This window comes from Orycteropus afer, unplaced genomic scaffold (genome assembly GCF_000298275.1).
Source record: "Orycteropus afer afer isolate SDZICR_OR568_19922 unplaced genomic scaffold, OryAfe1.0 scaffold00071, whole genome shotgun sequence".
In the NCBI taxonomy this organism is placed as follows: Eukaryota; Metazoa; Chordata; class Mammalia; order Tubulidentata; family Orycteropodidae; genus Orycteropus; species Orycteropus afer.
Genome location: NW_006921658.1, coordinates 8473371 through 8501064, shown reverse-complemented (window position 1 = coordinate 8501064; position 27694 = coordinate 8473371). Strand labels below are relative to the sequence as shown.

The 27694-nt window shown below is 35.5% G+C and overlaps 1 protein-coding gene across 1 annotated transcript in view; it reads left to right on the top strand.

The window, feature by feature from the left end:
- SEC24B (SEC24 homolog B, COPII coat complex component) overlaps window positions 1–27694 on the top strand; it is a 148714-nt gene that overhangs the window by 96304 nt on the left and 24716 nt on the right. The window contains exons 5-11 of the mRNA XM_042780928.1: window positions 5999–6079; window positions 6749–6972; window positions 14663–14847; window positions 17943–18045; window positions 21012–21138; window positions 22418–22527; window positions 25118–25230. Coding sequence (XP_042636862.1) covers window positions 5999–6079; window positions 6749–6972; window positions 14663–14847; window positions 17943–18045; window positions 21012–21138; window positions 22418–22527; window positions 25118–25230 — 943 coding nt within the window. The remainder of the gene's footprint in view (window positions 1–5998; window positions 6080–6748; window positions 6973–14662; window positions 14848–17942; window positions 18046–21011; window positions 21139–22417; window positions 22528–25117; window positions 25231–27694) is intronic.

The window sequence follows — 27694 nt, the reverse complement described above, 5'->3', positions numbered from 1 at the left end:
ATTGTGGAACAGACCATCAACTGCTCATATGCAAATTCCACTTGAAGTTAAAGAGAAAAGCTATACCAGGTAATATACTACACCGCAAAGAGCAACATGTGCAGTGCATGAACACAACAAAGAATGGCATATTGGATGAAGAGGGAAAAGTTTGGTATGTCTGTATTATAAGGTAAAAGAGGGAAAATGGTATAGGGACAGATGAGAGATACACGTTGAGAGGACAGGTTGAAGCAAATTGTGGAATTTCTTGAGTGGTGATGGGAAAGTGTTTAGACTATTTTCTAGGATGATGGAGGAAATTAGTGAAGGTGTTTTTAAATGTGTTCAAAATGTTAAGGTTTGTGATAGCTGTCTTTTTTTTTTATTCCATTCTGAATTGTATTGGTTAGAATACCTTAATCTGAACAATAAAATGTAGCAAAGTTTGAGTCCATTTTGTTTAGTGAATTTGTAACTTTTGTCATTGTTTTGATATTTTAACAAATCCAAAATACAGATTTGCATTTCTTCTTTTCTTCTGAAAGTAATTTTAAAATAAACTTAGCAGGTTTTGAAGTATTCAAAACATAAAATGAGATAACTGTTTCTATAGAACACTTTAAAGTTTGTAGTTATTATAATATTAAAATGGGCAATATTTTAAATATTAATATTTGACATGACATGAAAGAAGCTAAATAGCATAATCAAGCAGTTATGTTCTTTGAAATAATTTGATATTCATTAGTAATATTTTATCTTTGGATTTTTTAAAAAAATGGTTCTTTATTTCCTGATATTTACTTTTAAAATTAATCAGAAAGAATGCTATATTTTTTATAACAAATTTTTTGAGATATGTTTTTAATTGAGATATTATTTACATACCATAAAATCCACCCATTTAAGTTATATTTATTTTATTCACAAAATTGTACAAGCATCACTATCATGTAATTGAAAAACATTTTCATCACCCCAGAATAGAAACCCTGTGCTTTTTAGCAGTTATTTTCCATGCACACCTCCTTACCCCCAAAGAGCTTTAAGCCCTGTTACCATTGAGTTGATTCCAACTCATAATGAACCTATAGATCAGTATAGAACTGCCCAACAGGGTTTCCAAGGCTATAATCTTCATAGAAGCAGATTGCCACATCTTTCTCCTGCTGAGTGACTGGTGGGTTCCATCCACTGACCTTTCGGTTAGCAGCTGAGTGCGTAACCACTGCACAGTCAGGGCTCCACCAAACAGCTCTAGGCAGCCACTAATCTACTTTTTATCTGTGTAGATATACCTATTCTGGGCATATCATATAAATAGAATCAAAATATGTAGGGTATTTTCTAACTTCTTATTGTTAGCATAATGTTTAAAAGGTTTGTTCATTTTATAGTATATATCACAGTTCTTTTCTTTTTATTGTCTCATTTCTCCCATTCTTTATTCCAGTGTTTGAATTTAAGGAGCTGTGTTGATGCAGTGGTTAAGCACTCGGCTGCTAACTAAAAAATCAGTGGTTTGAACCCACCAACTGTCTGCAGGAAAAAGATCTGGCAGTCTGCTTCTATACAGGAAACCCTGTGGAGCAGTTCTACTCTGTCCTATAGGGTCACTGTGAGTCAGAAATGACTTGATGGCAGTGGGTTTGGGAGTTGGTTGGTATGAATATATACATTTTATTTACCCATTCTTTAATTAATGGACATTTGGGTTTGCTTTTACTTTGAGGCTATTCTGAATAATGCTGCTGTGAACATTCACATATAAGTTTGTGCATGTGTATGTATATGTTTTCATTTCTGTTGAGTAGATACCTAAGATTAGAATTGCTGGGTCATATGATAACTCTTTTGTGGTAGTTAAGGTTGTGTGTTAACTTGGCTTGACCATGATTTTGAGTGGCTTGGCAGTTGGATGTAGTTATTTCCTATGATGAGATTAGACTGGTATAATTATCTCCATTGTGGAATCTGCTGTGAGCAGCTAATTTTTTGAAGGGGAGTTGCTTTCAGAGTGTGGCCTGCTTCCAGGATATGTGGAAATTTTGAGAAAGGTCTCTGGCTTTTTGCTCATCTTGGAGCCCACATTTGGTGAGTCTCCATCTCCAGTTCCTAGACTTGAACCAGTGGCCTGCTGTGTGCCTGCCAATCTTGGGATTGTTGCCTTTGCAGCCTGTGAGCCAATAATCTGCCATTTCACCTGCTGATCTTGGATTGGTCAGCCTCAGCAGCCAGCAGCTGTGTGAGTCGGGAAAAGCTCCTAGCTTATTCCAGTTGGCCTAGAGGGCAGAGCTGAAGCCCAAGGTCTAGGGGCCTCCACCTAGCCCCTAGAGCCAGCATTCTGAACTCTTGACTTCTACCCTAGTCTTTCCCCAGAACTGTTGTTCTTGTTGTTATGTGCCGTCAAGTCGGACCCGACTCATAGCGACCCCTCCTTGGGTTTCCAAGGCGGTATCACCGTGAAAGTAGATTGCCCAACCTTCCTTTCGAGGAGTGGCTGGTGGGTTTGAACCGCCAGCCTTCTGGTTAGCAGTCAAGTGCCTTAGGCACTACGCTACCAGAGCTCCTTCCTCAGAACTAGCATACTGAATTTGGACTTCTGGCCTCTTGGACTGTACGGGAATAGATTTCTGTTTATTGAAGCTATCCTTTTGTGGTATTTCTGTTATAGTAGCACTGAAGAACTGAGACAGCTGCATTTAACCTTTTGAGGAACTGCCAAACTTTTTTCCAAAGTTATTACACCATTTCATAATCCCTTGAAGATGCCAGTTTCTCAACATTCTTGCCAACATTTTTTTTTTTATTATTATTATTATAAACATCCTAGTGGGTATGAAGTGGTATCTCATTGTAGTTTTGATTTCCATTTTTCTGATGACTAGGGCTGCTGATCATGTTTTCATGTGCCTTTTTGGCCATGTATCTTCTTTGGAGAAATGTCTGTTTAAATCCTCTGTCCATTTTTGTTTGTCCATTTGTCTTTTTAGAACTGAGTTATAAGCATTTGTTACATTCTGGATAGTAGACCCTTATCGAATATAAGATTTGCAGGTATTTTTCCCATTCTGTAGGTTGTCTTTTCACTTCCTTGATGGTATAATTTATAGCATGAAAGTTTTTAACTTAATTAAGTCCAATTTATTTTTCCCTTTTGTTGCTTGTGCTTTTGGTGTCATATCTAAGAATCTTTAGTCTAACCCAAGGTCATGAAGGTTTACTTCTGGTTTTTTTCCTAAGAGTTTTATAATTCACACTCTTACATTTAAGTCTGTCATCTATTTTGAATTTGTTTTTGTGTAACGTATAAAGAAGGGGGGGGTCCAGATTCATTCTTTTGCATGTGGATTATCTGGTTGTTCAGCACCATTTGTTGCAAAGAATTTTCTTTCCTCATTGAAATATTTTGATATTTTTTTATTAAGGTGAAATTCACATAAAATTGCTCACTTAAAAAGAGTGTATCAGTGGCTTTTAGTACTCCCACAGTTTTAGGCAACTTCTTCCTTTATCTAGTTCCAAAACATTTTCCTCACCCCAAGACAAAACTCATACCCAGTAACCCCTAGCCCCATCCTCCTCCTTCTTTCTCCCTGCCACCCGTCCTCTGGCAACCCACCAGTCTGTTTTGTGTTACAGTGGTTTACCTGTTGTGTATATTTCATGTAAATGAAATCACACAACATGTGACCTTTGTGTCTAGTTTCTTTTACTTAGCTTACTGTTTTCAAGGTTCATCCACACTGTGGCATATATCAGCACTTTATTCCTTTTCATAGCCAAATACTCTTCCATTGTATAGATATGCCATATTTTGTTTCTCTACTCATTGATAGACACATGTGTTTTGGTGTATTGTTTTTAAGACTAGTACTCCAAGGCTTTTGACCTTATAGATCAGCATTCTGCTTTAGTTAAAATCCACAAATACACAGAACAAAGAGAGCCATTACTTCCTATTCTGAATTAAGTAAAATGGCATATATACTTAACAAGTTTTTTAGTTATCATAAAGAAGGTACTTAGTAAATGGTAGTATCCTCCATCTATTATTTATTTTATAGCCCTCTTACCTTATAAGTTGTTTCATATCTGCTCTCATTTAAAAACATTTAATGTTTTTAAAAAACATTAAAAAGCACATATAGGACAGTTTTTTTATATTGTCATTTTTATAGTAAATAATATTGATGATTGTAGCATAGTGCCTAAGGCACTTGACTGCTAACCAGAAGGCTGGCAGTTCAAATCCACCAGCCACTTCTCAGAAGGAAGGTTAGGCAATCTACTTCCGTAGTGATACTGCCTTGGAAACTCAAGGAGGAATCACTATGAGTCAGGTCCAACTCGACGGCACGTAACAACAACTCACTCAAAGTTATACAGCAAGTAAATGTCAGTATTTGATATAATTCCAGCGTTTTGTCTCCAAATTATGTTCTTTGCTGATAATAAAATGTCCCCGTACAAGTAATGGTAGCTGTTATGCCCTGAAGGAGCCCTTGTAATCAGTGGGTAAGTGCTCAGCTGTTAACTGAAAGCTCAGCATTTCAGCCTGCCAGCTGCTCTGCAGGAGAAAGATGTGCCATATTGCTTCTGTACATATTTACAGCCTTGGAAACTTTATGGGGCAGTTCTTCTCTATCTGAGAGGGTCACTATGAGTTGGAGTCAACTCGGTGGTGTTATGCCCTGAGTCACTATATATCTGATCTTCATTGGAGTCCATGATTATTCATTGAAAGATAATTATGCATACCTATTCTTAACATTAACCTAAAATATAGTTTAAACCCTAGTTGTAGTATTGGTGTCAAAAGCTGCTAATAACCCCTGTATCACTGAATTCTTTTATTGTGGAAGAGACCAAGATCTCTGACATAAGAGATGGACCATGTGCACTTTCTCTTTTATTCATCAGTATATGGTTTAGCATATTTATCTATATGATAATTGTAAACTCTCAATAAAATATTTGTTGAGTAAATTAATGAATGTATTATATGTTCTACTATCTGTGTAACCTGTCACTAAATTTCATCATAAATCACCACTAAAAATCTTTTAAATGAACAAATAATAAATTTTATAGTCTGATACTTATATTTATTGGAATGCTTTTTATTTATATTACCTTATTTAATATGGCTGTTGTTGTTGTTGTTATGTGCCGTCGAGTCGGACCGGACTCATAGCAACCCCTCCTTCGGTTTCCGAGGCAGTATCACTACGGAAGTAGATTGCCCCATCTTCCTTCCGAGGAGTGGCTGGATGGGAGCCCTGGTAGTGTAGTGCCTAAGGCACTTGACTGCTAACCAGAAGGCTGTGGGTTCAAACCCGCCGTCCACTCCTCGGAAGGAAGGTTGGGCAATCTACTTCCATAGTGGTACTGCCTCAAAAACCCAAGGAGGGGTCGGTCGCTATGAGTTAGGACTCCAGGACACATAACAACAACAAACTTAATATGGCAGATAATATTTAATCTCTGTTCTATGGTGAATAAACTAAGACACTAAAAAGCTTAGTGATTTGCTAGGCATTGACCCAAGTCTCTTTTATGACTCTTTCATACAGGTGTACTGTGTTCTAAAAGTTATTAAAATGGAATTATTTCAAAGTAGTCTAATATTGAGAAGATAAATTTAATAGCTTGAGATTTGGTAGATGTAAGCATAAGGTGTGATTCATTAATATTTCATTTATTCTAAAATTTATATCTGTATGTTTGACTACTTTTAATAGTATGATATCAGTTCTCTAATATGTCTTCATATATGTTTGACTGAATTTTATTCCACTCATAAGCTTCATGTTTGTTCCACTTTCATCCTCTATTTCTGTTAATAGAAGTCTATATATGATTTTTCAAATGTCTTGAAACATTAGTCATTCTATTTTTTTAGTCAAGGCGGGAATTTTCCTAGTTCAACAAAACATCTTTTTCAAATTTGCCAAAGGCTTTTCCAAGATACATTGTTATTTTAAATTTAGTAGACACTTTGATTTTCCTTTAGGTGTTGACAGCTCCTCCACCACAAGCAGTGCTTCTCCAGTGCCCAGCGGTTATGATGCCCTAGAAGGAGGCAGCTGTCCAGGTAATTTGTTGTCTTGTGTTTGTTGTTGTCTTGATGTTTATTTTAAAAGTCATTAAAGACTATTTTTTCATTAAATACATTTTATTTGGCTTTAGCTACCTTATTCTAGATGTTCTCTTTTGTACTGTGCTCACTGTTTTGCATCTGCCAAATAATGCAAACTTCTGGTGAAGGATTGTGGAAATACGCCATTCTTTCACAGACTTTATTTTTCTTTTTAATATAGAAGACAGAATCAGCTAGAAACCAAGTTAGACAAACGAATAGTTGATACCTTTTTTTATTGCTTTGGTTTGTTTTTTGTTTCCTGATCCTATTCCTGCTGAGAAAATTAAAAAAAAAAAAAAAAAAAAAAACTGGCTTAGCTACATATATACTTAAAGTTCTGATCTTGGAGAAATACTAACTGAAGTATTTGTTGACCCCTGTAAAAACAACTGGGGTGGGAACAACATGTAGAACAAATTCAGCAAAATACTGATGATTATTGAAGCTGAGTGACAGGTATATGTGGGTTCATTATTCTATTTATGTATGTGTTTAAAAATTACATAACAAAAAGTTAAAATGAGGAAAAAGGAAATGTTAAAGGTTGTGGCTCACCCAGGAGTCAAGTGTTTACAGAGTCTCAGTTCTCAGACATCAGCCCTGTGTTTTTCCCTTTGTTAGATATGCTTTCTTCATCAGCCAGCAGTCCTGCTCCTGATCCCACCCCTGAAACTGATCCTGCTCCAACTCTGGCTCCAGCTGCTCCTCATCCTACAAAAATGGCTAAACCTTTTGGCTATGGTTATCCAACTCTTCAGCCTGGTTATCAGAATGCTGCCGCACCACTTGCTTCTGGGGGACAGTCCAGTAGCCCGGTGTATTCTGGATTCCAGCAGTATGCTCAAGTATGTATTTAGTCACGTAAAGACACTGCATTTCTACAAACTGTGAGACTCTTACCAATTCTGACAAATCCCTGGTGATTCAAATAGATCATAAGTACAAATACAGATGCTGCGTCAAAGAGCCTTAGAATTTGCTATCAATTTTTTGTGTTCATATGTAGAAAAAGATAAAATGCACATAATTTTTAAAGTCATTAACTCTAGATCAAGATGTTAGTAATACTTTTTGTTTTCTTCCATGTACTTTTAGTTTCCAGGTTCTCTACAATGTACAGGTATTCATTTTCTAATGAGGAAATCTAAATAAATGTTAAGTTTTTTAAATCCTGTATTACTAAACTGACTGCTGACTTTCTTCTCAGAAAATGACCAGATATAAATGTAGTTCAGTTTGATATTACAGAATAATAAGTATTTTAAACTTATATTTATTGAGAAGAAAGTAAAATAAGAAGAAATTATTGGAATGGCAAAAGCAGTCTACTTATAATTAAAGGAAAACTGTTCTTACACCATTGTGATACAGATTTCATCATATTGTGGGCTAACAATAAAGATGAGAGAGAAATAGGAAAATCTTTTTTTGTTGTTGTTTAATTAAACCTTAGAATGAAGATGCATAAGGAAGGAGCAAGAAAGAAAACTGTGAGAAGCACTGGAGTAATAGGGTTGATTAGAACATGTCTCCCATTTTGTTAGATTTCTTTTAGGCTCTATTGGTCCAGATTAAACACAGTTATTAAGTTTACCTTATCTAATTCTTTTATACTTTGGGAAAATTCATATCTCTGGCCATAATGTAGTTTATTTCTATGCTCTGATGAGAAGAAAGCCAAGTTTAAAACAAGATGAAAGATATAGTTCTTAGAAATGTTGGAGAAAGAGAAAAAAAATTTTTAAATAATAATTGTTCTTCCATAATGACATAGGACAGAGACCCACAGACTATACGACCCTTGGACCAAATCTAGCCTTTTGCTTATATTTGTAAATAAAGTTGTATTGAAATATAGCCACATCCATTCTTTCGTGTATTGTCATGGCTGCTTTTGCACTATAGTGGTTGTGTAGTTGCAGCAGAGACAGTGTAGCTCTCAGAGCTTTAAAGTATTTACCATCAGACTCTTTACAGAAAAAGTTTGCTGATAACTGCCATAGGAAAATTGGGATTACTGTTCTTTTTCCATTATATTTGGGCAATTATTTTGGAAAAATTAAGAGATTGGCTTTGAGAATAAAAGTGAAAATTAATATACAGTATGGAAGGTATTTTATCCAACTTTATTTTATTTCTGTGTAATTAAAATGCTTTTTGTGCTCTTGGACTAGAACAAGGATCAGAGGAGTTTGGATAAAGGAGACAGTGACAGACTGAAAGTAACATGGACTATTAATCACAGTTGACATGAGCATCTTAAAACTAAAGTATTTAGTACTAGACTGTTAGTGATCATTCCCTCCCATCCTTCCATTTTTTTTTAATTTTTACTGAAATATATATTATGTAAAAAAAGTATACAAATGAATAACATGCAGTTTGATGAATTTCTGCAAATTGAACACACTCACTTAAAAACAGCCAGAGGCCTGTCTCATTCCTCTTTTAGTCACTCATTCCCTCCCACCCCCAAACAAGAGTAACCACTGTCCTGACTTGTAGTACCATAGATTTGTTTTGCCTATTTTTAAACTTTATATAAGTAAAACCATGTTGTATGCATTCTTTTGTGTCTGGATTCGTTTCACTCAACATTATGCTTATTGTATGGTTCTGATTTATTCATTCTTATTACATAGTATTCCATTTTGTGACTGTACACTATTTATTTATTTGTTCTATGTTGATGGGCATCTGAGGAGTCCTAGGTTGGGCCATTATGGATAGTTCTGTTGTGAATATTTTTGTGCGTGTCTTTTACTGAGCATGTGTTTGTAGGAATAGAATTGCTGGGTTATGGGGTATCCATACGATCAATTTTAGCAGTTACTGTGAAACATTTTCCAAAGCAGATGTTCTAATATATTCCTCCCATTAGCAGAGAGTGAGAGTCCCAGTAGCTTTATATCCTTGCCAGTACTTGGAATTTTAATTTTTTTTATATTAGGCATTCTCCTTCTGTATTTTTATAAGTGAGGAAACTGACACCCTGATTGATGAAATTGTCTGTCCAAGACCATATTTTGTTCTTACAATGCAGAAGGCTTCACAGTTCAGAGTTAAGCACTTTTTTTCCCTGTCTAACTGGTAGGGACTTGTGCAGAAGAAAAAGTCAGGTTTCATATGTGTACTTCTTTAAGGAAGATTACAAAGCAGTAATTTATTACTGTCTAGTCAAAATTTAAAATAATTTTTGAATGCTACTGTTCCAGGGTCAGCAAGCAATAATCAGCTAGTTTAAACCTACATTTAAATTGTTACCTATCTATTAAAAAAAATAGATTTTCATCCAAGATTAGCATAGCCTGTCAAGCTAGTTTTAAAATAAATCATTTGTTTGTAGAGTCCTAGTTAGGATAAATATATTTTACTTTCTTTGCTTTAAGCAGCCTTCACTAATAAAATTGAAATGACTTTAAAAATGTTATACTTAGTGTAGCCCAATATGAAGGTCCTGAAAAAACTTTCTTTGGATTCGTTAGTTTGAAAAGACCTTGAGTAAGCAGTGGAAAACTCCAATAGTTGGCATTTGAGGGGAAAAATAAAATTGTTTTGCAGATTTGAAAAACGGGGGGAAAATGGGTATTTAAATATGAAAAATCAGGTGCAGATACCATATAGCTGTTTTTACTTTTTACAAATGTAGTGTATGATCATTTACAGAAAATGCTATGTATACAATTCATATTCCCATCATAAAGATAAAACTACAACAAAACTTGGGTATCTTTCCTTCTAGGCATTTTGCTATATACGTCTTTGAAAAAAGCCAGTAAGAAAGCTGGTCATTCAGATGACTTGTTTAAACAAAGTTGATAGAGAGGGATGGTGTTTTGGAAATTTCTTATTCTTTTAACAATATATAAGGAAATCTTTCCATATTATTACATATTCTTCATCATTTGATGCTGTATGGCATTTCATAGTACTCTACCAGTCTGCTATTGCTGGGCATAAATTAATGTCAGCATTAACATCTTTGTAAAGTGGAATTACTGAATCAAAGGACCTAATTTTATAAGACTTTAGAATTTTTCTCTAGTTATTAATTCAGTGAATACTTACTGAGTTCCTACTGTGTGCCAGCACCATTGTGGGCACTACAAATACAAGACACATGGGTGAACAAAACAAAGTTTCTGTTCTCAAAAAACTTAAAAGTTGACAGGAAGCATGGATTAATGGGACAATAAATAAACAAACTAATAAGGTAATTTCAAATAGTTACAAGTATTATGAAGAAAGTAAGACAAATTGAAGAAATTGCTGAGATTGAGGAGCTAGAACAGGTAGTCAGGGAACCCTCATTGTAGAAACTGCTTTAATTAACAATTGAAAGACAGGAAAAAGTTAGCAATTGAAAGACATTGACAAATCTAGGAGTAGAGCATTTCAGGCTGAGAGAACATATGTGCAAAGACTTAAGGCAGAAGCAAGTTTGAACCTTTGTCAAGTTCCAGGAATAAAGTCCCCATGTGTCTTGAACTCAGCTAACAATGAGAAGACTAATAGGATGAAATTAAGAGAACTAGGCAAAGACCATAGAAGCTTAAATTTTTACCCCAAGTGCAAAGGGAAGACAGACATTGAAGATTTTATGTAAAAGAATGACATCTACTTTATTTAGAGGATCATTTTGACTGCTTTTTGAAGAATGCCTTAGGGTTGAGTTGTAAAGACAGAAATGGAAGCAGGGGGACAACTTTGTCCTAATCTGGAATAGATGATCGTGCCTTGTACTAAGGTGACATCAGTGGATGTAATAACAAGTAGATACAGAAGGGATATCCACATGCTGATGGATTGAATGTGGTAAGCAAGAGAAGAGAAGGCATTAAGGATAATTTAAAGGTTTTTGGCATAGCAGCTGGGTAGAGAGAAGTGTATTTATTGAAATTAAGTTGGTATCCATTCATACTAGATTGCTGTGAATTTCGGATGCTAAATATAATCTCTGTGATAACTACAAAGCAATTGTCTTAAATTATTTATATATACAAAAGAAACTCAGAAAAGAATCAAAATGTTTTATGGCAGAAAATTAAATATAAGATAGTTTTGAAGGAAATGAGGAACAAAAAATGGTAGAAGACACACAGGAAACAAATAGTAGAAGTAAGTCAGTTCTTTTCAGTAATTACTTTAAATGTAAATGGATTAAATTCTCCAATAAAAAGGCTGAGATTGACTAAGTGGACTGGATGTCTAGGATGCTAGACAAGAGACTCAGTTGAGATCCAAAGACATAAATAAATTAAAAGATCATTAAAATATTGCATGCAAATAGTAACCAAATGAGCATTAGAATGGTTATATTAATATCACAGTAAATAGGTACTAAGTTAGAAACTATTATACAAAGAATGACATTGTGTAACGATAAAAGGGTCAATTCATCAAGAAGATATGATAGTTATAAATACAGTGTAAGAAACAAACATTGACAAAAGGAAAAAGAGTTCAGCCGTCATAGTTGAAGAGATCAATGCACCCCTTTCAATAATGAATAGGACATCTAGACAGAGATGAATATGGAAATAAAGGACTGACTAGAGGACTATTAAACAACTAGCCCTAACAGGCATATGTAGAATACACCATCTAACAACCAAAGAATACATATTCTTCTCAGTGCACATGGAATTATCCAGGGAAAACCATATGTTAGACTACAAAATAAGTTTCTATAAATTTAAGATGATATCATACAAAGCAATCTTCTCCAGCCACAGTGGAATGAAGCTAGAAATCAGTAGCAAAAGGGAAACTGTAAACTTCACAAACTTTGAAAATCAATGCACTCTTAAAACAAATGGGTCCATAAAGAAATCACAAAGGAAACTAGAAAATACTTAGAGATTAGTGAAAATCAAAACACACCATACCAAATTTGAACACAGCCAGTGCTTCAAGTGAAATTCATAGCTGTACATACCTACATTAAAAAAGAGAGATCTGAAATCAGAAACCTAACTTTTATACTTTGAGGAACTAGAAAAAGAAGAGCAAACCGAACCCAAAACTGACTAGAATGAAGGAAGTAATAAAGATTAGAGTGCAGGTAAGAATAGAAAAAAATAGAATCAGCTAGACCAAAAGTTGGTTCTTTGACAGGATCAACAAAAATGACAAGAAGAGAAAATATGCAGAAACTAAAATTAAAATGACAGGACATTACTGTGGGCCTTACAAAAATAAAATAAGAGAGTGCTATGAACAATTATATGGAAATAAATAAGCTAGATGAAATGAACAAATTCCTAGAAACCATGCAGCTAAAAATAACAAACAATAATCATAGGAATGAATCTTCAGGACATTGCATTTACAATCTTAAATATAGCATCAAATGCATAAGCAGCAAAAATGAAAATAGATAAATTGGACTTCATCAACATTAAAAACTTCGTGCATCAATGGCTATTATCAACAAAGTAAAAAGATAACTGACAGAAGGGGAAAAAATATTTATAGATTATATATTCAATAAGAGGTTAATGTCTAAAGCATATAAAAAACTGTAACTCAGCAACAAAAAAAACAACCCAATTTAAAAATGAGCAAAGGTTTAAACAGACATTTCTCTAAAGAAGATTTGTAGGTGGTCAGGAAGCATATGAAAAGATACTCAACATCATTAGTCATTTAGGAAATACAAATCAAAACCACAATGAGACATCACTTCACACCTACTCACCCGCTGTGCCCAAGCCATTCCCACTCATAGCCATACTGTAGGACAGAGTAGAACTACCCTATAGGATTTCTAAGGCTGTAAATCTTTACAGAAGCAGATTGCCACCTCTTTCTCCCATGGATTGGATGATGGATTTGAACCACCAATATTTTGGTTGGCCACTGAATGCTTTAACCACTAAACCACCAAGATACTTCATACTTACTATGATGGATATATTAATTTAAAAAAGAAGTAAATTAACAAGTGTTGGGGAGAATGTAGAGAAATTTGAATTTTCATGAGTTGTTAGAGTGTAAAATGGTACACCTTCTGAGGAAAACAGTTTGATAGTACCTTAAAATGCTAAACATAGATTTATCATATGACCCAGCAATTCTACTCTTAGGCATATACCCAAAAGAATTGAAAATCAGGGACCCAACAGATAATTGTACTGAATATTCATTGCAGCATTATTCCCAGTAGCCAAAAGTTGGAAACAGTCCAAGTGTCAGTTAACAGATTAGTGGATAAACAAAATGTGATATAGCTGTATACATTGACATATTTAGCCATGAAAAAGGAATTTTGATACATGGATGAACCTTGAAAAATTTTGCTAAGTGAAATAAGCTAGACACAAAAGAACAAATGTACCATTGTTGTTACATGCTGTCGAGTCGGTTCTGACTCATACTAACCCCATGTACAACAGAACAAAACACTGCCTGGTCCTGCACCATCCTCATAGTCACTGTTACGCTTGAGGCTTTTGCAGTCACTGTGTCAAACCATCTCACTGAGGGCCTTTCTCATATTCACTGACTCTTTACTTTTCCAAGCATGATCTCCTTCTCCAGGGACTAACCTATCTGATAACATCCCCAAAGTATGTGAGACGAAGTCTTGCCTTGTTTCTAAGAAGCATTCTGGCTGTACTTCTTCCAAAACAGGTTTATTCTTTCTTCTGGCAGACCAAGTATATTCAGTATTCTTTGCCAACACCACAATTCAAAGGTATTAGTTCTTTCATCTTCCTTATTCATTGTCCAGCTTTCACATGCATATGAGGCTGTTGAAAAGACCATGGCTAAGGTCATGTACACATTAGTCTTCAAAGTGGTATCTTTGCTCTTTAACACTTTAAAGAGGTCTTTTGCAGCAGATTTGCCCAATGCAGTAAGGTATTTGGTTTCTTGCCTGCTGCTTCTATGGGTGTTGATTGTGAATCCAAGTAAACTGAAATGTATAATTCTACTTATGTGAAGTATCAGAATAGGAGGATTCACATTAGAAAGTAGGTTAGACTTACGGGTGTGAAAAATCTGTGAATGTAATGAATGCCACTGAATTGTACACTTAAAAATTATTAAAATGGCAAACTTTGTTATGTATCTTTTACCACAATTTAAAAAGTAGGTAAGAGAAAAAGTAAAACTCACTGGCATCATTGTGCATTTCCATACATCAACTCATTATTCTGAAAATTGATGATAGAAAAAACTTGGTATCATTTAAGCATTTTTGCTGCCTTTCTAATATGAACTATATTTCAGGGAAACCAAGTTTTGATATTGAAAGCATTTTTCCTGAACTTCTATTGTGTTATTTAACCTTGGTAATAAAATTTAAATTTACTCAGTATTTTTGTGCTCTGAGGTTGTTTTTGTTTTCAATTATGCTTTAAATTGAGTCTCCATATTGTCATTCTCCCTTTGCAAACGAGATTTAAATTTTCTTAGCTTCTTGATTTTTTTCTGTACGTTGAAATCCTGTATACCTTATAAGACATTTTATTCATGTTTGTTTAATATTCCTTTTGTGTTTTGTTTTCTTTTGGAATGCTCTTTCAGCAGTATCCTGGAATGAACCAGCTGTCCTCTAGTCTAGGAGGATTGAGTCTTCAGAGTTCTCCACAACCAGAAAGCTTGAGACCTATCAACCTCATTCAGGAGAGGAATATTTTACCCATGACTCCTGTTTGGGCTCCTGTACCGAATTTGAATGTAGACCTCAGAAAATTAAATTGTAGCCCAGAGTAGGTATTAATGTTGTTATCCTTTTTAAGTAATACACTTTGAAGAGTACATTGTATGACTTTCAGAAGTGGTATGGTATTAATTCCCTGATTGGAAGCTTTGTTAATAAAGACTTTTTCTATTTTAGTTTACATTGAAATTTTAAATGTAAAATTCAGTATAGGTCATCTTTTCCTATCCCCAACTATACCTCTATCTAGTCCTATTGCTGCCTCACCTAATGGCAGAAAATTTTTTTCTGTTTGAGTGAAGGCTTTCTAGAACATGTTTTATTAAATATATTTTTCCATAACTCCCGTTCTCTCACCTTTCACCGATAATAATGTCTGATGTCTTTTAAATAAAATAGAATCTTTAAAATTTCATTCCCTTCTTCAGTCTTTGCTTGACAAGGATGTAAACCTCACTTACATAATCCCACAAGCATATTTAGGTAATTGGTTTATCTCTGGATTTTCTTTTCTCACTCATTATAGAATATGAAGACCATTTATCCATAGACTTACTTATCCAATCTGAATTTAGATTTGAATTTCCTTTATTGAATATTTCCTCACCTCGTGGAGAGGGTTAGTTGGCACCCTGCATCCAGTGATCACCAAGCCCTGTGGTACCTTCTGGGTGGATGAGTTCTGGTACTCCCCTCGCAGTGCCTCTAAAACCAAATTTTATTCTTGCCTGCTTTCAGTACTTCTGTCCCCTAAGAAAAAGCTTTTTCTCTGGACCTAGTTGCTTCTTACAAGATGTCTTCCTGCTCCTGAAATCTTTCCTCTCTCATAAAGTAAACTCTGGTTCACAGCATTGTCTTCTTAGCTTTAGTTAGGAGAATTCTTGGAATTTACAGCCCTTTTCTTTTCCTTAAGGCTTTTTTTTAAAGCTATACACTCCACTTTTTCATACAGAGTCTTATATGGACTACAGAAAATAGAAATAGAAAGTCGAATCACTGAGGGTTCACACTCTTCCACCTCACTCTACCACCCTAGTCAGTGCCTAAGGTGGTGCCAAGATCACACCCATAAAAGTATAGGGCATGATGTATTATAAATTGAAAATAGCTGCTCATCCTTCTAAATGTAAGCTGCTATCAGGCTGATAAGTGTCTGTATTATGGTCTTGTGGTGTGAATAATGAGGCATCCTCTAAATAGTTGAGTATGTTATATGTATGTGTGTATACAAGAAATCACATAGGTAGGGGAATGGCATAAAGTATTTACTGAATGTCTCCAAAATTAAGTGCCAGGCACTGTTTCTGGGTCCTGAAATAGAGTAATAAATAAAACAAAAATTCTCCAATCTCATGAAACTTACCTTCTTTTAGGGGAGACATACTGTAAACAGTGAAACCAATAGCTATATAGTATTAATCACTGTTGTCAAGTTGATTACAACTCATAGCAACCTTATAGGCCACAGTAGAATTGCCCCACAGGGTTACCAAGGCTATATAAATGTTTACCAAAGTAGACTGTCACATCTTTCTCCTATGGAGCGACTAGTGGGTTTGAACTGCCACCTTTTGGTTAGCAGCCATGCGCTTTAACCACTGTGCCAGGACTCTTTCTTTATATAATATTAAAGATAAATATTATATAAAAATATATGTGGGGAGTAGTAAAGACTCATTTTCATCCAGAATAAAGGTGAGTAACTATTTACTCAGGACAGGTCTTCTCAAGGAGTTACCCAGTTGATAAGAGATCAAATGAAGTGATTGAGCAGGCCATGCCTCTCTGGGGAAGAGTGCTCCAAAATGCAGGAACAAACATGGTGTGTTCAAGGAGTAGGAATAAACCTAGAGTTAACAGAACAGAATGATAGAGGTGGAGAGTAAGAGTTAGTATGAAGAGATAGGCAAGGCCTTATATACCATTGTAAGGTGTCTAGAGTTTACTTTGACTGTATTGGGAAGGGTTTGAGCAGAGGAGTAGCATTTTTAAAAGACCAATACAGCAGCCATATAAAGAATTGACTGTAGGAAAGCATAGAGGCTAATGCAGTAAGTAGTGTGGGCAAGAGGTAATGTTAGGCCTGTTGGAGGTAGTGAAAAGTGGTTGAATTCTGGAGATACATTTTGAAGACAGAGCCAGCAAGCCTTATTATTGGATTGGATGTGAGGAGCACAAGCAGGAATTTTTTCACGAATTTGTGGTAACATACCAGCCATGTAGTAAACGCTTGGTAGGTGGTGATAATGATGTGGTAGTTTTGGCTTTATTCTTACTACTTTTCATTCCTGCCCCTAGTCACTGTCCCTTGGAATGAGATTTTAATCTTCAGTACCCTAGAGAATTTCTTAAAGGTCATCTTTGAGTTCCTTGTTACCAAATACATTCAGTCATTTTTTCTTTTTTATTTCCCCCTAAATGCCTACAATCCTAGATATCTGTATATACTATTAACCAACTCTTCTTAAAATTTCTTTTTTGATTTCTGTGACACTTCTTACCTCTTTGACTGTGCCTTTATTGATTCTTTGTCTTTTGACCTTAACTTATAATGTAATACAAAATATTTATGAGCACTTTGATTTCTTGTGTGATAAAATGATCTCTGATCTCAAATAGATAGGACAGGCAAGGTACATAACCAACTAAAGCAAATGACACTGTAATTGATAGCATAGAAGCATGAATTGATCTCAGAGAACAGAGGAAGGTCATTCTTCCACTGGGGGAATCAGGAGGTGGTTTCAGAAGTGATAACTTGGATGAATCTCATGGTAAGAGTTCAACAGATGAATAAAGGGCAGTAAAGCAGGAACAGCATCAGTAGAGATGCAGAGGTATGCATTTTCACTCATGTTTCTACTCCTTCCTGTTCATGCCTTATTTTAGTTAAAATGGAGTAATTATTTTTTCTTGAATGTGTTGTTGTTTTCTACCCTGAAAATGATGTGTCCTTAATTTAAGCCTTTTGGTATTTATGACACATATGCCTGCTTAAAGTAATCAGGACTTTCCTGGTTATAGTTGCTTAACACACCCAAATTATTTTTACTTACACCTTTAAATGTTCTTAATTACTTACATTCTTCAGTATAATTTTTTCTGATAGCTAATGTTAGTCCATGTTATTTATGTTTTTTGCAGTTCATTTCGGTGTACTTTGACAAGTATTCCACAGACACAGGCATTACTGAATAAAGCTAAGCTTCCATTAGGATTGTTGTTACATCCCTTCAGAGACTTAACGGTAAAGTAAATTTTTAAATATTTGTGAGTGCCAACGTGTACTTATGTGCAAGGTACTTGTATATTTTCCTAGAATTTTTGTCATCTTAATTCTTTTATTTGATGTTAGAAATAATCATTTCATTTCTGTGCAGTTCAACTCAGCAGATATTTTCTAAGCCAACCGCTTTGTGACAGGCCCTAAACCAAGCACTGGTAATAGAGAAATGATTACATCACTGGCATTATCCCTAAGAAGTTCAGACCTAACAGAGGATAAAGATACACAAGAAAATAACACAAGATGATTAATATATGTAATTGAACAAATTCTTTGAGGTACTTAGTGAGTACAGTCTAGGGAGTAATTCCCTCTGGGTATAGTAGGTAAGTAACATTTTCTATAAGACATAGAGTCTGAGCTGATAATTTTAAAATTTAATAGTTTTGGAAATTGGAAAGGCCCTAGAGAATAGATCAACTTTAGGAGTCCTAGGGGGAAAGCTATATGATTGTTCTTAATGACACCAAACAAATAATCTTTAATGACAGAAAAGCCAAAAGCTTGGAGCCTGTTGAATTAAAATAATAACTTGTTTTTGTTGTTGATTGTGTTACAGAGTAGAGCTGCTTTGTAGAGTTTTCTTGGCTATAATCTTTATGGAAACAGATCATTAGGTCTGTTTCTTCCATGGTATTGCTGCTGCTGTTGTTGTTTGTTATGTGCCGTCGAGTCGGACACGACTCATAGCGACCCCTCCTTGGGTTTCCGAGACAGTATTACTATGGAAGTAGATTGCCCCATCTTCCTTCCGAGGAGTGGCTGGTGGGTTTGAACTGATAGCCTTCTGGTTAGCAGTCAAGTGCCTTAGGCACTAAGCTACCAGAGCTGCTGGATAGGTTCAAATCCCACCAACCTTTCGATTATCAGACGATTATCAAACTGTTGGCACCTCCCAGGGACCTTAAAATATTAGTCTTTATGTTTCTATCATGTATTTGGTTTAATATCCAGCTTGCTAGATTTTTATACGTTCTTCTGTTATTTCACGCAGGTACACTGTATTTAAACTAAATTTTTCAGAAATAATTTTTTCTAGAGACAATTTTATTTAGACTTCCTAAGTTGTATTTCCCCTCATACATTTTTTTCACTACTGTGGCTTTCTATATCTCCCTCTTCCCCCCACCCCTTGCTACTAAGTTTCTTTCAGTCCCCTTTATCCAACAAATGCTTATTGATTACTTATCATACTAGAAGGAGCACTGATGATACAGTGGTTAGAAGTGCTCAGCTGGTAATCAAAAGGCCAGCAGTTTGAACCCACTAATTGCGCCACGGAGAAAAATAAGGCATTCTGCTTCCGTAAAGATTTACAGCCTTGGAAACCCTGTGGGATAGACAGTTTTACTCTGTCCTATAGGGTTGCTATGAGTCAGAATTGACTTGATGGCAGTGGGTTTGGATTTGAATCATGCTAGATATTAAGGATAGGAGCTCTGGTAACATAAGCCTAAGCCTAAGGCACTTGACTGCTAACCAGAAGGCTGGTGGTTCAAACCCACCAGCCACTCCTCAGAAGGAAGGTTGGGCAATCTACTTCTGTAGTGATAACTGCCTCAGCAACCCAAGGAGGGGTCGTTATGAGTCGGGCCCAACTTGATGGCACAGAACAACAACAGCACAATAGATATTAAGAATACAAAGGTTAATAAGCTTCCTCATTGAGCTTACTTTCATTTTAGGAAGTATAGGAAATAGCAAAATTAATAGAAAGTAAAATAATTATAATATGTGATAAGTACCGTGAATTTTTCAGTAAATACTATCTGATCACCTACAATTACGATTGTAACCTTTATCTCCAACCAAGATAACTGATTTCTTATGTACATTGGTGAGTTGTTTATTTTTTCCCTCTAAACACAGATAAACACAGATTCTATGTATGATACATCTGGAAGTTGTATATGCACTAAATTGTTAGAGTGGCTTCCTCTGGGATTGTAGAATGCTGGGTGATTTTTTTTTTTTTTTTTTAATTTTCCCTTTCCGTTTAACTGTAATTCCTGGTTTTTCACTACTGATATGTAGTTTCTTATATAATAAAAATAGTATATGAGAAAAAAACTAAACACAAATATATTTTTATGTGTTGATAGGTAAAAAAAAAATTAGCCAGAAGGGAAGATGGTAACTACTAACAAATGTTGACTCAGGGAGATAGATCATATGCAGTTTCTTAATCCTTTCTCATATTTTCTACACTGAAAAGAAAGTTCTTTTTTCAAATAAATCATAGAGAAATGTATTTTTTAAAAAGGAACAGCACATTCTGTTTTATTTGGGAGGCCTTACAGGGAGTTCTGGTGGCGTAGTGCCTAAGGCATTTGACGGCTAACCAGAAGGCTGGTGGTTCGAACCCACCAGTCACTCCCCAGAAGGAAGGTTGGGCAATCTCCTATTGTAGAGATACCACCTTGGAAACCCAAGGGGAGGGTCGCTGTGAGTTGGGACCGACCCAACGGCAGTGAGTCCATTCGCGTCAGGGCTGTTCTGGCAGCCTCATGAACAGTGCCTGATTGTCCATCTCTGTTTCCAGTCAGCCAATAAAGACAAAGTTATTTTTACACTATGAAGTTAATGTTTCTTTCTCACTTATTTCTTGAGTCTAACTGATGAGTTTTGGCTTACGTATTTTCTTGGTCAACCAAGCTTTTCTGTCGGTCAGTAACTTTCATTGTATTTAGCACAACTTTATTTTAGTGAGATCTAAATCACTGTCACCCTTGTGGCAAGAGAGGGAGAAAATTTGATAGCTACTTGTGTTGCTCAGCATATCGCTGGATGTTATTAAAATGCTTCAGTTTCAAACCATTCAGAAAGTTAGAGTTTCTATTCTGCAGATGGAGCAAAGCAGCAAGTGTTTTGTTGTACCCTGGGGTGGGTGCTCTTTTTTGCTACAACAGCTTTATTTTATTTCCTAGCAATTACCAGTGATAACATCAAATACCATTGTGAGGTGCCGATCTTGTCGAACATATATCAACCCTTTTGTATCCTTCATTGATCAGCGTAGATGGAAATGCAATTTGTGCTATAGAGTTAATGATGGTGAGTTTCACATTCTTAAAATAAGTGTGCTTTAATTATTTTAAACATTTTCTGACATTTTTGTCATTAGTTGATTTATTTCCATATCACTTTAAAAACAACTTTCATGCCATTTTTCATGGAGAGAATAGTTTAGGGATGCTTCATTTTGGCTGGTGAAGGGGATAATTGACAATGAGAAGAATGACAGGGAAAACAAAGTTAAAAAAAAAAATTTAAAAAAAACAGTAGATGTCCTGTCAACAACTCAGAGGGGGATCTCTTAATCTCTTAGGAGATTCTAGATAGAGTGGTAGAACAATATAGAACAAAACTCAAAAATCATTTAAAAAAAAAAAAAAAAGGGACCAGGTTTGCTGGTCTGATAGAGCCTGATGGAACCATCAAGACTATGGCCCCTAGCTACCCTTCATTCAGGTCTGGAATTGAACCCACTCCTGTGGCTGCCAGCCAAAGAAAAGACAGGCGTATGAGCTGAACGTTTACATTAGGTGGATACACTCCTTGGAAAGATCAATCATGGGAAAATAGAAAGACTGTATGCACAGGGAGACAGGTCTGGGGGCAGGAGTGCATGGGAGGGAAGGACACAGGGAAGAGGTAACTAGGGGAGGAAGTGGGAGGGGAGCTGTTGCATTGTGGGAAATTGTAGTCAATGTCATGAAACAAAGTGTATGTGAGCTGCTGTATGGAAAGTGAATTTGCTCTGTAAACTTTCACCCAAATCACAATAAAAATTAAAAAAAAAAAAAAAACAAGAACATTGGATGTCATGCAGGTGAGGTCATGCAGATTTATTATGCTTGCCCCTGACAAGTTAGATTGTCATCTGTTTGTGTATTTGGTTCATTCAGCTCAGGTATTCTTTTGCATACACATGTGTTTGTGTGTATATGTGTCCGTCTCTGTATTGCCTCCTTTAGTCATTTCTTAGTTCCTCCTATTATAATTATTTTTAAATTTGTTTTTCTCTAATTTTTCTTCATGTGTATAATAAATAGGACACGAGTCTAAGAAAGAAGGTTACCTGCACCCTGATATCCTCACTTGATTTCGGAAAATACATTTTTTATCATTCAGTTATGTATTTTAAAAAGGGCTTAAGTGATTAGTTTTTACCATTAGCTGTTTATAGAACTCGTTATAAACCTCTTGAACATATTGATGATAGAGGTGTTTTATTTCTAGAGGAGTGTTGTATATATGTGTTGTGTGTATGTATGTGTTTAGTTACAAATTTTGTTACTAAATTTGTGCTGGATTCCTAATTCTCATCTAGTTCCTGAAGAATTTATGTATAACCCCCTTACTCGATCATATGGTGAACCTCATAAACGACCAGAAGTTCAGAATTCAACTGTGGAGTTCATTGCTTCTTCAGATTACATGGTAATTATTCAGTGTTCAAGTCAATCATGGGATACAATTACAGGTTGTCCCCGACTTACGATGGGGTTCTATTTGGACAACTCAGTCTTAAGTTGATTGTAATGTAAGTCAAATACCTTTTTTTAGTTTTCGTTATTACTGCCTTTTTTTAAAATCTGTATCTTTATAAATCAGATCCTTTTTTGTCTTTAGTGGTTGGAAACAATTGCATATAAATTTACAACTATATTTTATATAATACATTCATGCATACATTAAAAAAAGGTACACAAATCCTAAAAATTTACTCTGACAATGAAGAAGAGTTGGACAGTGTTGGCATTTTGTTGTTGTGGTAATAGCTCCACTTGTGGAAGGTTCTGGACCATCTGGATTATCTCTGGGAAACGGGATAGCATTTCTGATCAGAAAATTAGTGAGAGTTGTCTGTGTGGTCCTTCTTTTAATTCATATATTTCACAGAAACATCTCACTGTGTCCTGAATCTGCCTAGGGACTTTAGCAAAGGGATCAGTGTTTGGGTCCATTTTTTCAAGTAAATGAAACCCCTCATTTAATTTAGAAAAAACTGCAGCTAATCCAGTGGTAACATTGAACATCTGTGAGTAAATATCTGAGAATGATAACATCAGCAAATTATGGGCTGCATCACTGTATGTAGTATATATTACTAATGATAAGATGTACCAAAAAAAAAAAAGATAGTTATAGTGCATAACTCAAATACATCAGAAGTCGGGGATTACCTACTTGGTCAGTTGTAATTTGCTGTTAAGTGAATTTTTGTCCTGATTTGAAGTTATCCCAAAGTATGAATTTTTAAGTCTATTCTGAAAGGTTATATTCAACAAGTAGGAAATTGTTTCCTGAAATTTATTTGATCTCTTAGAAGAATGCATACCATCACTAAGGAATACTAATAATACTTTATGATTAGCACTGATATCTAAAATTTGTTGCCGTGATTTGATTACTTGGAATAAATACAGATATTCTTTACTATTTAACATTTAAGACTCTCAAACAGCAAAGGTAATGTTTTTGGGAAAAACTGCAGTTTACAGTCTTTTAATGATATCACCATCTTACTGGTTCACCAGGTACAGATATTAAAATAAATGGATATTAACTTTACTCTAATTTTTCTAATTTAGTCATACCTGTTCTTTAATTATACTGAATCTAAGATCTCTTCTTTTCCATTTACAAAAACAAATTCTTGGTCTAAATTCTGCTTATCTTCTTTATCATATCTACTCATTTTTAATGTATTTATAATAATGTATCTCTTCTGTGTCCTCATTTTTAATCTTTGTTGTCAGTAAACATTAAAGTGCTGCTAGTTGAAAAAGATGAGCTAGAACAACTGATGTGTATGTAATTTCTGCTGCTTGGCCATTTCTTTCTTTATACATTGTTTGTCATTTTTATGGCCCTGTGTGTCTTAGCCTGTGTCCACTTAAGTTCTGTTTTCTTGTCTAATTTCATATTAACTGTGATAAACTCTTTCTTGATCACTCTCATGCTTTTACTTTCAGTTTTTTGCCATTATCACTTAAGTTCCCAACTCTGTTAGCTCCTTAGGAGTCTTAATCTAATTGAAGTGGTATGTGACCTCATATAATCCTTGGCATATTTAAAAAAAAAAAAAACTATAAATTCTTTTATATAACAGAATTTTCAAGCATATCCCAGAAAAGAGAAAATAATACAAGGAGCCCTTTTTACCCATTACCAAGCTTTAAAATGAATCAAGATTTTGCTAAATATGTTTTATCTATGTCCCAGCCTGCCCTAGTCTTCCTTTTCCCTCACCTACCCTGGAGTTTTTAAATGCTGATCTCAGACATCATTAAAGTTTATGCATTAATACTTCGGTATGTATCTCTGAGAGATAAGGATTCTTTAAAAACATACCTACAGTACTATCACAGGAAACTAAATGAACAATTTCTTAATGTCACCTAATGTCCAGTATGTGTTCTAATTACCCCAGTTGTCTCAGAATGTTACTGGTTCATTTGAATCAGGATTCATTCATATGTCTCTTAAATCTCTTTTAAGCTATAATCAGTCGCCTCACAAGTTTGTTTTGTTTTGAAATACCATTTCCAAACTTAAATGACTTTTTTTACACTTAGCCCTTGGGATTCAGCCAGTGCCAGGTAACCTGATAGCTAGTATTTGTCACAGATTGTCAGGTTTTGTTTTTCTTTTTTTGTAAGTATGTTTTAAAACATGTTTTTAGGACTTGATAAGGAATCTAGAGCTCACTATTAAATAATACATAAGCCCAATTTTCCTTTAAAAGACACCTTAGCCAATACTCCTTAACAGGAAAACTTTCAGCCCATCTATTTACCCATTAATTGTAGGATGACTGGCTTACGGTATTTTGTCTGCAACCAACTTTATAAGAAAAATGTGTAAGAAAGGAGCATCATTTTCATTAGCACATGAGATCTTAACAGAATATCAGCCCTATTCATATTTTTTTTGTTTAATATACTCAGTAAATATCAATAGTAATAGTGATACAAAAAGTGAATTGTACCAACTAGATAAATTACATTGTTTTTATTCCTTACAGCTTCGTCCTCCTCAACCAGCAGTTTACTTGTTTGTTTTAGATGTGTCTCATAATGCAGTGGAAGCTGGATATTTGGCAATTTTGTGCCAGTCACTATTAGAAAATCTAGACAAGTAAGAATTTTTTTTTTTTTACTAATAATGTATATGCATCTATGTTTGTGTGTATAAATGTGAAGTTACAGGATTGGGTTTGATTAAGTTTGATTACATTTATCTATGAATTAAAAGAGTACTTCCTGTGTACCATGTAATTCTTGGGTTGTTTTATGACTTATGACTAGGTAGCTGAATCATAAAATTTTAAAAGTTAATAAGGAGTTTAAGTCTTGTCTAACTATCCCTGTGACTTAGCAGCTCTGAACACTGGGGCCCAGAAAACTTGACTTGGCCAGAATCACCCAAGCATTAGAATGTGGATAAGAAACTAGCTGTGATTTATGTCTGAGCATGGAAATTTTTCATATACTAGTTATAATTGCACTAAATAAGTAGGATAAAGAAAGAAGGGAGTTAATTTATACTGAATATTTCAGGGAGCCAGAAACTCAACTTTTCATTTGGTGCATTAGTAATGAGCTATATTGTGGAAGTGGGAACAGAATATAGGAGGGGCAGATGGTTTGCTGAGAAGAATGGGAATTCCAGAATACTTAATTGTGCTCATGGGGAACCTATATATGGACCAGTAGGCTGTTGTTCTAGCAGAACAAGGGGATCCTGCCTGGTTTAAAATCAGAAAGGGAGTGTGTCAAGTTTGCATCTTTTCACCATACTTGTTTAGTCTGTATGCTGAGCAAATAATCCAAGAAGCTAGACTATATGAAGAAAAACTTAGCTTTAGGATTGGAGGAAGACTCATTAACAACCTGTGATACGCAGATAATACAACCTTGATTGCTGAAAGTGAAGATTACTTGAAGGACTTACTGATGAAAATTAAAGACTGTAAGTCTGCAGTATGGATTTCACCTCAACATAAAGAGAATGAAAATCCTCACAACAGGACCAGTAAGCAACAGCATGATAAATGGAGAAAAGACTGATGTTGTCAAAGATTTTATATCATTTCGTTCTGCAATCTACACCATGGAAGTGGCAGTCAGGACACCAGATGACATATTGCACTGGGCAAATCTGCTGTAAAAGACCTCTTTCAGGTGCTGAAGAGCAAAGGTGTCTCCCTGAAGACAAAGGTGCACTAAATCCAAGCCATAGTTTTTTCAGTCGTCTTTTATGCATGTGAGAGCTGGACAGTGAATAAGGAAGACCGAGGAAGAGTTGATGCTTTTGAGTTGTGGTCTTGGCGAAAAATACTAAAAGTACCATGGACTGCCAGAAGAATGAACAAATCTGCCCTGGACAAAGTGCAGCTGGAATGATCTTAGCGAGAATGGCTAGACTTTGTCTCACCTGATTTGGTCATGCTATCAGAAGGGACCATTCCTTGGAGAAAGATATGCTTGGTGAAGTGGAGGGTCAGGGAAAAAGGGCAAGGCCATCAACAAGATGGATTGACACAGTGACTGCAATGATGGGCTCAGGTGTAATGAGGATTGTGAGTCTGGCACAGGACCAGACATGGTTTCATTCTGTCATACATAGGGTTGCTGTGAGTCAGAAGTGATTCAGTGGCACCTAACAACAACAAAAACAGATGGTTTGCTTATACCTAGTTCTGATTCCTACCTCCATGTCTACCAGTTCAGCCATGAAGGAACTCTTCAGCTAGCTTTAAAAATGAAACTTTCAAGATGGAGGAATAGGTAGAGAAGTGACACAGACCCTCTTCAACAAAGAAAAGAAAAACTAATTGAGAGAGATACAGAAGATAATCCTAGAACCCTGAGCTTTGAAAGGAACTATACAGAAGTGGATTAGGTACCAAGCAGTGGAAAAATTTGAATGAAAACAGTGAGTACAGAGATGGTCAGAGCTGGGGACTATCAGCTACTCTGATGGGATCAACGGCCTGAATATTTCCAAGTGGTGTTGGGACCTGAGAATTGACCTAAAGATCAGCGCTGGTCACCAAGGACTGCAGGGACGAATGTGCTGGTGGCCTATGACTAGGAAGGGAAACGGCAAGGAGGGAGACAAACCTGAGTGCTGACTTTCCACTGTCCGGAGGACACAGTCATTATTTACATGCAGCAGCCATTTTGGATATTTAAAGTGACCAAGGGCGCAGCCATTTTGAATGTCTATAAGCAGCAGGCATTTTGGATATTTAAAGTGACCGAGGGCGCAGCCATTTTGAATGTCTATAAGCAGCAGGCATTTTGGATATTTAAAGTGACCGAGGGTGCAGCCATTTTGAATTTTTACAAGTGCAACTATTTTGGATTTTAAAGTGACAGCATTCTCATTCAGATTCCAGGGATGTGAGCATAGGCTCTGTTTGCTAAGGTCAGAGGGACATAAGGGAGGACAACAGGAGAGGAGACAGGTGGTGAGTGTATAAGTGCTGTCAACTAGTGAATAGAGGAGCACAGCACAGTACCCTGCTTGCGTAGATAACATACAAACAAAACAAAGAAAATGAAAACTGTGGGCAAGTAACTCCAACATACAATCA